The sequence below is a fragment of the Ursus arctos genome, unplaced genomic scaffold (genome assembly GCF_023065955.2).
Source record: "Ursus arctos isolate Adak ecotype North America unplaced genomic scaffold, UrsArc2.0 scaffold_10, whole genome shotgun sequence".
NCBI classification, from domain to species: Eukaryota; Metazoa; Chordata; class Mammalia; order Carnivora; family Ursidae; genus Ursus; species Ursus arctos.
The window spans coordinates 70189125-70203895 of record NW_026622764.1 but is presented as its reverse complement, the minus strand read 5'-3'; the positions used below and the strand labels follow the sequence as shown (position 1 = coordinate 70203895).

General features: G+C 41.2%; 1 protein-coding gene across 1 annotated transcript in view; it reads right to left on the bottom strand.

Moving 5' to 3' along the window:
- The window catches only part of FLT1 (fms related receptor tyrosine kinase 1), a 171397-nt gene that overhangs the window by 78900 nt on the left and 77726 nt on the right, over positions 1–14771 (bottom strand). Inside the window, exons 11-12 of the mRNA XM_026493054.4 lie at positions 12623–12737; positions 3576–3684 (exon numbers count right to left, since the gene is read on the bottom strand). Coding sequence (XP_026348839.2) covers positions 3576–3684; positions 12623–12737 — 224 coding nt within the window. The remainder of the gene's footprint in view (positions 1–3575; positions 3685–12622; positions 12738–14771) is intronic.

Sequence of the window (14771 nt, the reverse complement as noted above, 5' to 3'; positions counted from 1 at the left end):
GGCACCTACGAACACTCATTCCCTTAATGCATATCACATCCACGGCATCTTATGAGGAATCGTGGAGAAGAATTAGCCTTTGCTCAGAAGAGAGAATCAACTTAGGGTTAGGTGTGAGGAGTAATCTACTTACACAGGTGCATGTTTGGGGGGGTGCATATTGACTTGGGTGGTCAAACATGTGAATTAAGTTCATGCAACAGACATAGAAATTAACAGGCTGAGAGGTGTCTCATTCTCAGGTGATAATATAGAAGGCTTTCCTTTTCCGAAGAAGGGAAATAACACTCTCTAAGAGGTGAGTGTTTACTAAAAGTTTTGCTTCTTTCAAGTATCTACTTGGACAGTGAATGGCAAAATTTAGGGTAGAAGCTGTGGAGAATTCTAAAGGCCACAGCTAACTTGTTTACATCAGTTTGGAAGGCAACTGTGTGAGTTATTATATTTTAAGGAAGGGGCAACATGCATGAAATGAGGATCAAGAAGGATCCAAATCCAGATCTTTTGATTTAGAACACTTAAATTTTAGATTTTTTAAAGCAGTCCTTGTACGGAGGTCAAGCATAAACACCGAGTAAACGTACATTCACTTTTCAGAAAATACACGTGTAAGGAGCAACACTCCTAAGGGTATCTAGTTTTATCTCCAGTGAGAATAAATCTCAGGACAAAGATTTAAGTAAGAAGAAGATAGTAATTCGTTAAAAAAGTAATCAATGTAAGCAAATTAATCTGATTATCCAAACTAGAACTTTTCAGGATTGGTAAAAAAGAATTCAGAGTAATTCTGTTCCATATCGGTGTAAGATGAAAGCTCTTGAATTTCTAGAGAAGCATTGTAAGCCTCAAGTGTATATGTTTGAATTGAATTCTCATAGCTCCTTTCTGTGGACAAGCCTTGAGATCTTGAAAAGATTTCAACCGTTCCACGGTCATACACTGTATAACGTGATAGGCAGAAGGAGGGAATCTCCGCATTTAACAGGTGATCAGCTTTGTCAGTAACACCACCACACACAGACAGACACGCAGCAATGCAAAGCTCAGTGGGGTGGGCGAGATATTGGTGCTGCAATCAAGGCTGGGCATCAATTCATCTTTCTTGGGGACTCTGAAGAATAAGGAAATGAGCACCACGGCCCCCTCCACTCTGGGTACCTCCTCTTCCAGCACTGCCTTCAGACCCTTTAGATGGCTCTATTCCGGCTGTCCCCCTCTTCACAATATAGAGTCTGTGGGGTCAAGAAAGCATGCCACCCCCACTTCCATATCTTGCTCGAGGTCCTTGGGATCCCAGAATTCCCTGCAAAGATGATCCCAAGGCTGCTTCTAGACTATCAACGACCTCTTCCCTAGGTTTGTCCTCCTGAGCTCAGATCGCTCGTTGGCGTGCGATTCCAGGGGAGACTGTTGGGGGGTGGGCGGTGCTTGGATAAGTGGGCTGTGGAGACCATAGACATGGGTGCAGTAGTAGGACAGAGTCAGGAGCGGAAAGAGAAGCCGGGGGGTGGGGGAGTGGGGCGCCTTCCTTCTGCACCTGTAGGCATTGACGTGTTCTGTTGTGGAGCTGTGAGGAGGCCCAGAATTCTACGTCTGCATCTCACCTCTCAGGTCATCACGGAGGTATATTTGTCCATGAGAAGCTCAGACATAACCGCTTGTTTGCCTCATTTAGAACTTGGTAAGTGGTTAGATGTAGAGTTTGTGGACCTCCATTGGTACTCTTGCCTTGGCTCTGAAAAAGTCAAGGCAAGCCTGTCCTCTTCTTTTTACTTGTTCAGATTTTATGCCCTCCTCCCCCAGGACCCCTCAGCCCTTCCTTCTCAGAGGCTTAGAGTTCCACGTACACATAGTATCCGCTGGCCACGTGTGGCTACTGAGCACTTAAAATGTGGCTAGTGTGACTGAAGGACTGAATTTTATTTATTTCAATTAATTTAAAATTTTAAAGCGGACGTAGGGTAATACTTTAAAAACACTGATTACATGTCAAAACGTTATTTTGGATATACTGGGTTAAATAAAATTAATTTTACTTTTTATTTTTTAAAAATGTAGTTTTGCTAGAAAATTTTAAATTACATGCGTGACTTCTATTTCTATTGAATTAGAAGCTAAGCCTCAGTGGCTTAGTGTTGGTAAATTCATCTGCCACATTACTTCTGCGTAGGCCTTTTGATATTAGGGTACAGATAACAACTTCTTTTTTATGTTAAAACTGTCTTCGTTTAAAGACAGGGCTTCATTGATAATCCGTTCAAGTGCTCAGTGCAGAGTTGGACTGTTCTCTCTAATAGTGCTCATTAAACTTGTAGAAACTTGTTGAATGTTCAGAACGGGAATTGCTCCATCTTTTATACTTTCAATCATACATACAGTGACTATGGATTCGGACAGGAACTTGTTTGCAACCAAATATAAAGGGCAGTCCAAACCTTTGTTCCTAATTAGTCCAAATCATCCGAGATTGGTTAGAGAACCTCTATGTGTGAAATAGCTCTCTGAATCCTTCTCTAAATAATTTTCCTACTTGGAATGGATGCAAAGATGACCTCCCTTCCACTCCTCGGATGTAAGAGGACAGGAGCTGGCTTGGTCTCGAACGGCTCTGCCGTGTCCCTTTGCAACCCTCTAAACCCCATTGCCTCACTTGCAAAGTGCAGGGGCTCTCATGCTGAATCGCCTCTCAAGTCTCTTCCAGCTCTGACAGGCCGTGAGAATCTACCTCAGGAGATCTCCCACGACAGCTTCTCTGAGGATTGGCTAACTTGCCGGAAGGCTCCCTGTGATCTGACAACCCATATGTCTCATGCAATCAGACCTACCTATTTCTTTCTAGAGAACTCTAGGCAACTGCTGCAGCCTGCCCCATGCAGTGCGAAGTTTCCAGAAAGCTGGCAAACTGCCCGGATTTCCTCAGAAAATTGGGGGAGTGCGGAGCCAGGCAATTGTTTTTATACTTTGAGCTAGTTACTTCCTTCCTGTACCCATGCAGGGACATAGGGAGTGCCATTTGTGTACCTTGGAAGTTTTAAGATTTGCAGAGACCATCATATTTAAGGCTAAAAATGGTAAATGCTACCAAAAAACCAGCACGTTAATTACTCTCAACAAACTCCGTTTCAGATTTCTACAGGAGAGCCTCATTCCTCAAAAGTAGAAATTACTTCAGTTGTGAGACAATTAGCTCCTAAGCGTCAAACACAAAAACATATCATCACAGTTTTGGTGTCCTTGATCAGTACTGAACAACTGCTATGGACCAGACCCGGCGCCAGGTACTGAGAAGAGTTTGAAAATGAACATGACAGGATCCTAAATTCATGATCCAGCCTGGGAGGGAGACGTACAGATAGCTCTAGAAGGGAACTCGGAGAAAGAACTCATTAGGAGATCAGTGATGGTGCAGAATCCTATTCCTGACAGCAAGGATGAAGGTACCCACAGTTGAACAATTTTACAGAATTCTGTAAAACTAAGAGTCGCTCAAGCTCAAAGTGAACTAAGAACAAGCAGACTAGAAAGGACAGCGAGCTCACCCGGCCATCTTTGGGAGTATAGGATATACGGCTTACCTGTGATATAAAAGCTTATGTTTCTTCCCACAGTCCCTACTTTATTGGAAGCCATGCAACTGTAGATTCCAGAAATTCTAGAGTCAGCCACAACCAAGGTGCTAGCCGTCTGTAAAAGAAAAGGAAACTTTAGCTAGAGCAAAGAACTATTTGAACCTCCCTAAGATTCTTCTAAGGGCTGAAATGATTCAGCTGTTCCATTCATTCAGCAAGGGTAGTTACTGCACGCATGGCGGTTACCAGAAGGCTCTCCCTTTGCCGAGCCCCAGCAAGAATGGAAAAATAACAGGAAAGCAGGTCCTCAGGAGACCGGGGGCTATGACATCCGACTCGTATGAGGGTTTCAGGCTTATTTATCTCGTGCTGCTGGCGTAACAATTACAGACCTGAAGCTGAGATGCGGGACTGCACGTCCTACTCTGTGAGGTGGTCGGTTTCACGTCAATGAGAGGAACAGGTGAGGCTGAGGCCTTCCCTTTTGTTTGGATGACCTGAGACTATGGATGCCATTTGGTAACAGGAGGTTTCTTTGCTGTTTGCTTCTGTAACGGGCGTGTTAAGTGAGCAAGGACAGAAGAGAAAGGTTGGCCAAGCCATTTATTTTATGTACTCAAAGAATACGGTCTTGCAGCCCCCAAGGCGCTGAAGCTCTGGAAAGCTCTCTAAGGCTGTCCTGTGTGTTTGTCAATGACTTAATTTCTCAGTCTGCCAATTCCCAGTCTAGAAAGCGAAGATATACACTGTGAATATAATAGTGTTTCACAGGATTTTCGTGCTGCTCTTCGGCACAAGGGCCCTTGAAGAAACACCAGCGGTCACATTTGTGTGAGCCGGAAAGCCCTTTCTAAACTGTGATGTGTCGAAGAGTAATGAAACACAAATTTGTACTGTGTAAAGACTCACTTTGCTGTCTGCTTTTAAAGATAAAAATTAGTAAAATGAAACAGGTTGTTGAGAGTTTTAAAATTTTAACCCGGCCTTGCAAAAGTGTAATGCATCCTTTTTATGAAACAGATGAAAAGGCGAGTACATTCTTGTATTTAAAAAAAAAAAAAGTGTATCCAGTTACTTATAAATTGTTGTAGCCTATCTCTTAGAACACGAGGAACTGGTCATTGGCTTTGAAATTAGAGAGGCTTGCTGATGCTTCCAGACGAGTGGGGTGTCCTGGCTGAAGCAGAATTAGATCAAGTGACTTACAGGCTAACATAATATAAAGGCGGAAATGTGACAGCGGGGTAAGATGATGAACCCCGATTCTACAAAGGGTCCCAGCATTTTTCTGAGTTGCTAAGTAATGGGCTAAGCACTTGACTTATGTTCTCATATCCAGCCAATAAGCTATTTGTCTTTAATCGACGGATCAAGAACACTGAAAAATATACTCCTCGTTTTTTTCAGTCAGCAAGCTTATTGTTCCAAATTCTCTGTAACTTTCACTATAGTATAGTGTATATTACATGATGTCTCCTCTTCTGTTTCTTGGATCTGTTTAATTACATCTCCTCATATACCCTCTGTGAGTTGTTGAAGTTACTGGAAATGAAAGCATCTGCAATAGGTGGCAATTTTCATTCAACCCGGCAGACATTGAGCGTTCATCAAGGCATTGCGCGGAGGTTACAAGGTGCAGTGACTATGATGAACGTGACACAATCCCTATTCTTAACCTTGAATAGTCCTTGGAGGACTACTTTAAGGTGGCAGAGAAGAATTTCTCTGCTTGAAGATCAAATATGTATTATTCTCTTTTGCAGAGAAACACTCACATGGAGGCCAATGACCAGTAGAGAAGATCACGAAAGAGCTCAGGTATCTCTTTCCCTATGTTAATTAATAATCTTTAGAAGAAGTGGGAAATACAAGGAAATGCTATCCAGAATATTTCTTTTAATTATTGCACCCACCACTTAAGAGCCATGGGAGGAAACGGAAGTAGTTGGAAGAGAAGCTTGTAGGTAGCAGTGGGAAAGGAAGTGTTAGCTATGGCTGCTGGGGCAATTCAGACCATCAAGTCAGACTCTGACTTCTTTATTTGGTCTCTGCAAACTTGCGCTCAGAATGCTTGGAAGTGGTATGCAACAAGTTCAGACCCAAGGGACACCAGTGAAGGCCCCCCAGCTCAAGCACGGCTTTTCTTATGATGTCAGCACTCAAATGTTTATCCTCAGGGGCCTCAGCAGAGTCTTATCTACATTCTTCGATTTGTTGCTCAGTAAATAAGTGAGAAACTCATTTCTGTTTGTCCCGAGGATGTTTGATATTAGGGACAGTGACTGCCTGACTCTGAAAGTTGCATCTGCATTTCTATTAAAATTATTTTGATTTCACTGGACTCAGAGCAAGTGAGCACAAGAACTGGGTTCCACGGTAAGGGACAGTCAGCTCACATGCGCACAGGTGCCACAGTGAAGACTTTTGCAGGCAATCTGGGGATGATTCCAGTAAACAGTTGGGAGAGCTCAGCGCTTTCGTGTAATCAGAGAATGAAATTGAGACACCTAGAACTGAAAGGAATCCAGATGGGGATACAAAGACATTTGAATCTCTCTTATTTTGCTTGAATGACCCCTTCCCAAAACAAGAGCTTACCCATAGGCAAGCCTGCTCCAGAACTCACCTCTCCCAAGCTCCTATTAAAATTGAACGAGAAAAGGACATTGATGGGAGTTTACATTATTTGTCTCTGGGTGCCTTCATGTAGCCCTTGCTATGCCCCAGATGGCACGTGAGGCGATATCTAGCTAACTAGGCTAGATATGGGCAGGCTAACTATGTGACTGTGGGTAAAGAGTCATTATGGTCTAAGCTGGGACTTTAATTTATTCCTCCCTATAGCCCTGTGAGGTAGGTATTTTACCCTTGATCTCTACATGGAACTGCTTCTTGCTTTAAAACTCTTTAAATTGAAAGGCACAGATCTATTGGTAGAGTTCTGTCTACTCTCTGAATTGAGTTCTTCCTTAAGAATACATCCTTAAATTGGCAGAGACTGGTCACATACACTAGAATGCTACTATGTACAGAAATACTAGTTTCTTTCCTATTTTTTCACATAAGGTGCAAGCTATTTTTCAACTGATACATTGTTATAAGGTTTGAAAATATGACCGATGAATGAAAAAGTTATAATTAAAAAAGGAAATTTAAAAATAAGATGAAATTAATATCCTATGATCAACTTTATTAAAAATTATCTGATTTCTAGAGCACTTTTTTCCAGAGAATATATGTTTAACTTAGAAACTAAAACATACTTTCATGAAAAACAAAAGATATTTATTTGATAATTGAAGTATAAACATTATAGGATCAGAAAAAGGAGCTCAAGTGTGAGTTGTAGGTGAGTGTGGTTTTTCTGGGCAGGAGACAACTTCTCTTAGGACAGCAAGTCCAAACGCAGAAGTCTTCCGAGTAAAAGGGACAAATCCATCCCCAATGCTCGTAACCAAACACTATCGTTTCAAAGGGGGGAAAAATGAAAATAGCCTGACAGTTGGAACACCAAATATTAACTTAATACTTTAAAAGAGGAAGTGCCAAGAATTTGAGTTGTTACATGTGTTTGAAATTATAATCATTTAGAAGGTGCACCAAAAGAAATTCTCAAAGATGTCTGCTTGTCTTCATTCTATAATTAGTTTTCATTTGCCATAATTGTTTTTTAGTTCTGAACCTACACTTTGGGGGTGCCTTGACTTGCTCTGCCAGGACCTCAAGGATTTAGGTATTAGAAATAGACCCTTAAAGTCATTCTCTGGGTTCCTTTGTATGACCCAGGAACGCTGATGAAATCTGTCGTCAGGTACTGTAAGTTGGGAAGTTATTCATACCCCTTCCTTCCTTCCCTTTCCCTAAGCATTAGTAACTCCCTACCACAATGTGGTTTCAACCTCATGGATGAGAATGAATGGGGTGATGTGTAATTCAGCCTAATTTCCAGAACAAGTTTTAAAAGGTCTAAATATGGACCCGTGATTTTAATCTCGGGATGTTTCTAATATTGTTTCCTTTCAAGTGTGTCAGGGAGACATAAAAGTAGATATATAAAGGTCATGGAAGAATCTAAAATTAACCTCGGGTGGCACATTTGAGCCAAGTGATGGGAAAATAGAACGTGAGAATTCGAAAAAACTGAGGAGTGTGGGAAATGAGATACAAACTGGAATTCTGTCATTAGGTTTAAGGCCTCTGTCCTGGATCAGGGTCCTATGGTAACACTTCTCAAGGTAACCTCCAAACGATTTCAATGGAAATGCTGCTAAAACATTAACATTGTCACAATTCTCCAGCCTCACAGAATGAATGCTGTAATACGTATTTCCTGAGTGTTTTTTCTAACACAGGGCTCCTTCTACTTCCTACTCCATAGCTACAAACCCAATAGTCTGGCAACCCCATTAAAGGATACTAAAACTCCTCATTTGCTATTAGCAACTCCAATTGATGACTCATTTTTCACAAATCTAGGCCAAAACTTGCCCATGAGGAAACTAAATTTTATTGTCCTCTGCACCCTTCTATGAGTTAAACAAACAAAAAAAAAACACAAAACAAAACAAAGAAAAAAAAAAGGAAATCCCTAGAATCTGACACGGGCTCCAGTGGGACCTCTATTCCCCTGATCTGTGGGGGGTATCGCTGGCTGGACTATGTGACTGTAGCTAAAAGGGTCATTAGAGTCTAAGCTGGGACTCTAATATACTTCCTAAAAATGGGCAAAAAAGAAAAGCAGTTTTAAATGTAAAGGGAAGACCAGCACAAATAACTCTGAAATAGCAAAACTCCCATCTGTCATCATCATAAATTTTTCCTACATACACAGAGATAAACCAAGAGATGCCAAAATTGTAAAAGTAGTAAATGCTTCTAAATCTAGGGCTTGAAATGAATAATGAGAATCTATTACAGTGACAGCTTCTAAGAGGATATGCCACATACACGTGATACACGTAGATGTCAATTTTGTTGAGAAAGTATTAAAAGTTTTTCAATGCAGGCAGTTATGGGACAAGGAGTCTTCCTTGTATACGACCACAATCAACTTGGGAATTGCATCAGGGCGTATACGACAATCATGTTTATAAGAAGGGGCAAAGGAGGGAGGACAAGTATTATTAGCTCCATCTTTTGGAGGAGGGACAGGTGCAGAGAGAGGGACTGATCTGCGTGCGGTTATACAAGATAAGAAGTGACAGAGCTCGACCCCAGGGCTCCTGGCTGCAGGCTGGTCGACATACGTGCCCGCTGTGTCTGGATGTCTATATTTAAAACCTCCGTATAACTACAAAATTACAAGACAATAAACTTGTTTCAAGCTGCATGGAAAAAAAATCAAGGAAGTTCCTTATCTCACTCAGGATTCGTGACTTCGCTCCCTCTGTGCTTTCCAGGTAACTCTGTATGGGGAGTCAGGCGGCTACGTCACGGTTCAGGCTAATTTGAAACTTTGCCTGGCTTTTTCATTTTCCACTTTCTTTTCTATTGTATCCTTTGTAGCTAGGATGCCAGAATAGAATTGAAACTTACCACTGGAACTAGGCTCATAAATTATTTTTTTTAATATGCAGTAGTTAACAGCACATCTACAAACTGACACAGTCAATGGCACCTTGAAGTTTTCTAGAATTCTGTAACAACTAACTTGTTTTCTATGGTGGGGCATTTCCTTTTTTTGAAAAAATGTACTGTCACTCAAATTAAACTCTCAAGTTCATAGAATTTCCTCTAAGGATTTCATTGAACTGCTCTCATCAATGGTCGTCCATCATGCGATGTTTCAAATTACAGCTCATTTGTATCAGAGAAAAATTGTAAACCGCTGCTGTAGTCAGAAAAACTTTTCTTAAATCCTTGACAAGTGATGGCTCATATTTTCATGGAAGTGGTCACCACTTTAATTTCTGTAACTAGTTGGCAGAGCCACGGCTTTTGGAATAGGGAGATTTTGAGTTTCTCGTTTGCCACATTTCAGCTGTGTGGCTTTGAGTTCATCTCATCACCCCTGTTTTTCTTATCGTTAAAAAGTAGCTGACCACTCCGGCTGGCCAGAATGATGTTGATATGAGCATATGTCAAAAAGTTTTATAGAACGAGGAATTCAGATGTTATTTGTCGTCATTGTTCAATCCGACATGGGCGAGGGGGGATGATGCCATCTACTCTGTTGCCTCCAAATGCCCAAAATACAGCTGAATACACAGATTACACAAGCATAAGCCCACTCCAGCAGACAGCACCCATGCAAATGAACCACTCTGAGTCAAGATCTGCACATATAAAGGGACATTTTGGCAAGGGGGTGATAGGTTTTCCCTTTTTAAAGCATCACTGCCCCTGTGCCTGATAATAGTAGATTTTAAAGTGTGTTTTTCCTGAATGCAACTAAAGAAAAGTCTGAGGTCCGTGAGGTGTGCCTGGTTCACAAGGCGTCAGCTGTCGCTGAGGCTCAGGGGAGGCCGGGGGAACAGCAAACGGACGGTATGCAAGAGGAGCAGCAAAGGCCGCCCATTGTAACAAACTTGGGTTCCCAAAGTTCAGGGTCCCTCAGCTGCTATGCAAATCCACCGTCTGCAGTCTCTCCTTGGGGGCAGAGGGCCAAGTGCTAACATGAAGCCCATGAGATTTGCTGTAATGAAGACCCTGCCTCTGACCCACAAGAAGCAAGTCTTCAACCACCAAACATAAACCTGGGACAGGCCTACCTGTTAGCCTGAAGGTAGGGTACAATCTCAGAGCCTTTGCAGTTCTTGGCACCTTTTTTAGAGGATAAGTTGAATCCTCCAAAATTGGTCAAAGGGTACAAAGTTTCAGTCGTGTTGGATAAGTCCTAGAGATCCCCTGTTCAGCACAGTACTTGCAGTGAACGATGCTGTGTTGTACACATTTGCTATGTGTTGTCATTGATTCATTCACACATTCCTACATGCAGTGGGAGGAAACTTTTGGAGGCAATGGAAAAGTTGATAGCGTTGACTGTGGCGATGGTTTCATGGGTGTATATTTCTCTCCAAAGTCATTATTAAACTATACTCATTGACATACAAAAAGCTGTACAAATTTAATCATACCTAAGTAAAAAATTTTTAATACTAAAAGGAGTATCAGCAAAGATGCCTGCTTGACCCTCATTAGGTCAGGGAATTTTTTTTCCCTTTGGTTAGAAGTCTCTCTCTCTTTTTTTTTTTTTTTTTGAATTGAGGTATAATTGATATAGAACACTGTATTAGTTTCAGCTTACGGATGGCATAAATGATTCAGTATTTGTATGTATTGCAACACGATCACCACAATAAGTCCACTTAACATCTGTCATCATACAGAGTTAAGCAAATCTTTTTTCTTGTGATAAGAAGTACTAAGATCTGGGGCGCCTGGGTGGCACAGCGGTTAAGCGTCTGCCTTCGGCTCAGGGCGTGATCCCAGCGTTATGGGATCGAGCCCCACATCAGGCTCCTCTGCTATGAGCCTGCTTCTTCCTCTCCCATTCCCCCTGCCTGTGTTCCTTCTCTCGCTAGCTATCTCTATCTATGTCAAATAAATAAATAAAATCTTAAAAAAAAAAAAAAAAGAAGTACTAAGATCTATTCTCTTAGCAAACTTTGAAATATGCAATTCAGTGTTATTAACTATATTCGCCACATTGTACAATACATCCCCCAGGACTTAGTTATTTTGTAACTGCAGCTTTGTACCTTTTGACCCCCTTCACTTATTTTTAACAACCCTTACCCCTGCCTCTGGCAACCACTGATCTGTGCTCTGTAATCTATAAGCTGGGTTTCGTTTCTTTTCGATTTCACATATAAGTGAGATCATACGGTATTTGTCTTTCTTTGCCTGGCTTCTTTCACTTAGCGTAATGCCCTCAAAGTCCATCCATGTCACAAATAGCAAGATTTCATTCTTTCTTGTGGCTGAGTCCTATTCCATTGAGTGTATACATACCATACATTCTTCATTCATTCATTCATTCATTCATTCATTCATTCATTCAATGGGCACTGAAGTCACTTCCATATCTCGGCTATTATAAATAGTGCTGCTGTGAATGTGAGGGTGAAGATATTTTTGAGTTAGTGTTTTTGTTTTCTTTGGATATATACCCAGAAGTGGAATTGCTGGATTATAGGGTAGTTCTATTTTTAGTTTTTTGAGGAACTTCCAAAGACCTCCATGTTTTTCGTAACAGCCGCATAAATTTACAACCCACCAATAGTGCACAAAGGTTCCCCTTTCTCCACATCCTCACCTATACTTATTATTTCTTGTCTCTTTGATAATGGCCATTCCAACAGGTGTCAGGAGATATCTCATTGTGCTTTTGATTTGTATTTCTTAGGGCAGGGAATCCTTATATATGTGTTTGCATACCCTGACTTAGGCTTTGCCCTTGCAAAGACAGAGGGAAAACAAGCTGTTCAGTGAAATGGAAATATTCCATTTTAGCCCTAAGTTTTGTACTAGCTTTTGCTTATCAACAGCCCACTTAGTGTATGTATGTCAGAGATTCTCAGTCCTGGGTACATGCTAGAATCTCCCAGGGAACTTTTATGAACCCTGGGCTCTACTCCAGAGATTCAATGTCATGATAACTGGTGGAGTATTCTGATATTCAGCCAGGGTTGAAAGTCATTGATATCTGAAAGGCAGCTCCCCCTCTTCCATTAGGACCGACTACTCATGCCTTTGGAACTGGAGGGCCGTTGGAGAACAGTTTAAGCAGCCTCAGGCTCTCTCTCCATGAAGCAATATCTCAGATCTTGTCTTCTCTCTGAATTTTTGTTTGAGCATTTGAATTACTTCTGGTTCTAGTAAACCCAGAACTGGAAGCCAAGTGTGTATTTTTAAAATAAATGTCCCAGGGACACCTGGGTGGCTCAGTCGGCTAAGCATCTGCCTTCGGCTCAAGTCCCAGGATCAAGTCTGCTTCTCTCTCTCCCTCTCCCTTTGCCCCTCCCCCTACTCGTGCTCTCATTCACTCTCAAATAAAATCTTGAAAAGAAAAATAAAATAAATATGCCAGTGCTTATTTTTGGACACAATACCTTATTCTTTCCTTCTATTATTGCCATGCGCTGAGTGATGCTTTCAATCCTGTTTCCTATGTTGCTGTCAGGATCCAGGATTAGGGACTCTTCCTTATTGGAGCAAAAGTCATACCTATTTAAAAAAAAAAAAAAAAGTAAGTCATCATTATGTTGCTTTGTAGCATGGTCCAGCCCATGGTGACAGGTGAAATAAAAATCACTGGTTAAGTCCTGAGATAACAAAGATAACAAAACACATTTTCTTCTTTTCCTTAGATTTTTTTCCCCTATAATCATCCCCACAACTTAAAAATAGAAAATATATTTTGCTTGCTCTGAAAGCAAACCACACCAGTGTATCTCCATACAGCCTTCCTCTTCTCAATGTTAAATACTAAGTAAAAATGCAAAAATAAGGAAATTTAATACCTAGATTTAAATTAGTTCTTGTAGAGGAAACATGCAAACACAGTGAAAAAAAAAGTTATGCTAATGAATGGAAACCTCGAGGAAATAATAGCATTTCACATCTATAAAAGGTTGGCTTTTAGTCAGCACATTCCATTATACAGCTAATTTTTTCCAGGGCTAATTAAATGTATATGGAAACACACAGCATGAAGCAGTTATTACGTTCTATTTCTTTCCAAGTTTTGGGGTATCATGAGAAGCTCTTTAACTGCTCAGACCTCAAGTGTTCCTTATAAAACGATCTTTTCTGTTTCTAAAAGTCCATGAGATTTCTTATTATATCAAACTAGCTAGCAGAATACCATTTTCAAGAGAGAAGTTACCATGTTCAAATACACATTCTTTTTTTTTTTTTTTTAAGATTTTATTTATTTATTCAACAGAGATAGAGACAGCCAGCGAGAGAGGGAACACAAGCAGGGGGAGTATGAGAGGAAGAAGCAGGCTCCCAGCGGAGGAGCCTGATGTGGGGCTCGATCCCAGGACTCCGGGACCACGCTCTGAGCCGAAGGCAGACGCTTAATGACTGCGCCACCCAGGCGCCCCCAAATACACATTCTTATCAGCAAGCTTCTGTTTTCATATGGTTTCTTACTCAAATTTTGGTGGAAATAGTTATTAATCTCAACAGTCACAAAACTGCTCCCAGACCAAACCCTGAATGCTCTGGTTTTTAGTGGAATCCTTTTTGCTCCCAAAGCTCCAAAGACTGAAGAAAGGCCAGGCTTCTTTGTCCAACAGCCAAGGCCATTCATAGTCCATTCCCTACCTAGAATTTGTGGTGAGCAGAGAGCCTCCCGGGCTCTAATCTGTACTTGTCGTGGGCAAATTACGGGGATTTTCAAACCAGGAGGAATTTCACAGCCCAATTTCCAGAGAGAATGAGCAGTTGATCGTAAGAGGCCCATGGTAGCCATGATTTACATAAGATGACAGTGAAAAAATAAAATAAGTCGAGGAAGAAGGTAGTATAGATAAGATTGTGATGACTAGGAAAATGTTCAGTGATTATCCCTCTCTGGTCTTTGAGCTGAGAAGGAACTCCAGACTGTTAAACCACCGAGTCTTCCTGGGTGGTCTCCTCTCCCAACCTGTCATGTCCGCCCCCAGAGCATTCCCCACGTGCTAAGTGGCCCCACTGGGCCAGAAGTTCCAGGAGACCACATCTACTATACACTCTGTCCTCATGTCACAGCAAGGGCGGAGCATGTCATTGGCACTCTATGGACACCTGCTAATATACGCACAGGCATGGGGGACAGATACACTATTTCTAGCAAGAGGTTTCATTTGTTTTCATTGTTCATTATTTTCAAACATCTTGGGAAGCACAGCCCTAGTGTAATAAAGCCCCATATACTCATCACCCAGACTCAACAGTTATCCAGATTTTGCCACAGTTGTTTTGTCTATCCTTGTTTTTTTTTCCCCCCATCTTCCTCTTTTGTGGAGTATTTTAAAGCAAATCTCAGATGTCCTGTCATTTCAGCCCTTACATATGTCAGTGCATATCCCTAAAAGAATGCACATTTTCTAAGATAACAACAACACCATTATTACACCTAATTGTACCTGCAGATTTTCCCAAATGTTGGCAAAATGTCTTTTACAGTTAGATTATAAGATTTAAAGTAAGAAGAATAATAAGGACTGGCCATTCCTTAAGGAATTTATGCCATTTCTACTAGATAGTTTT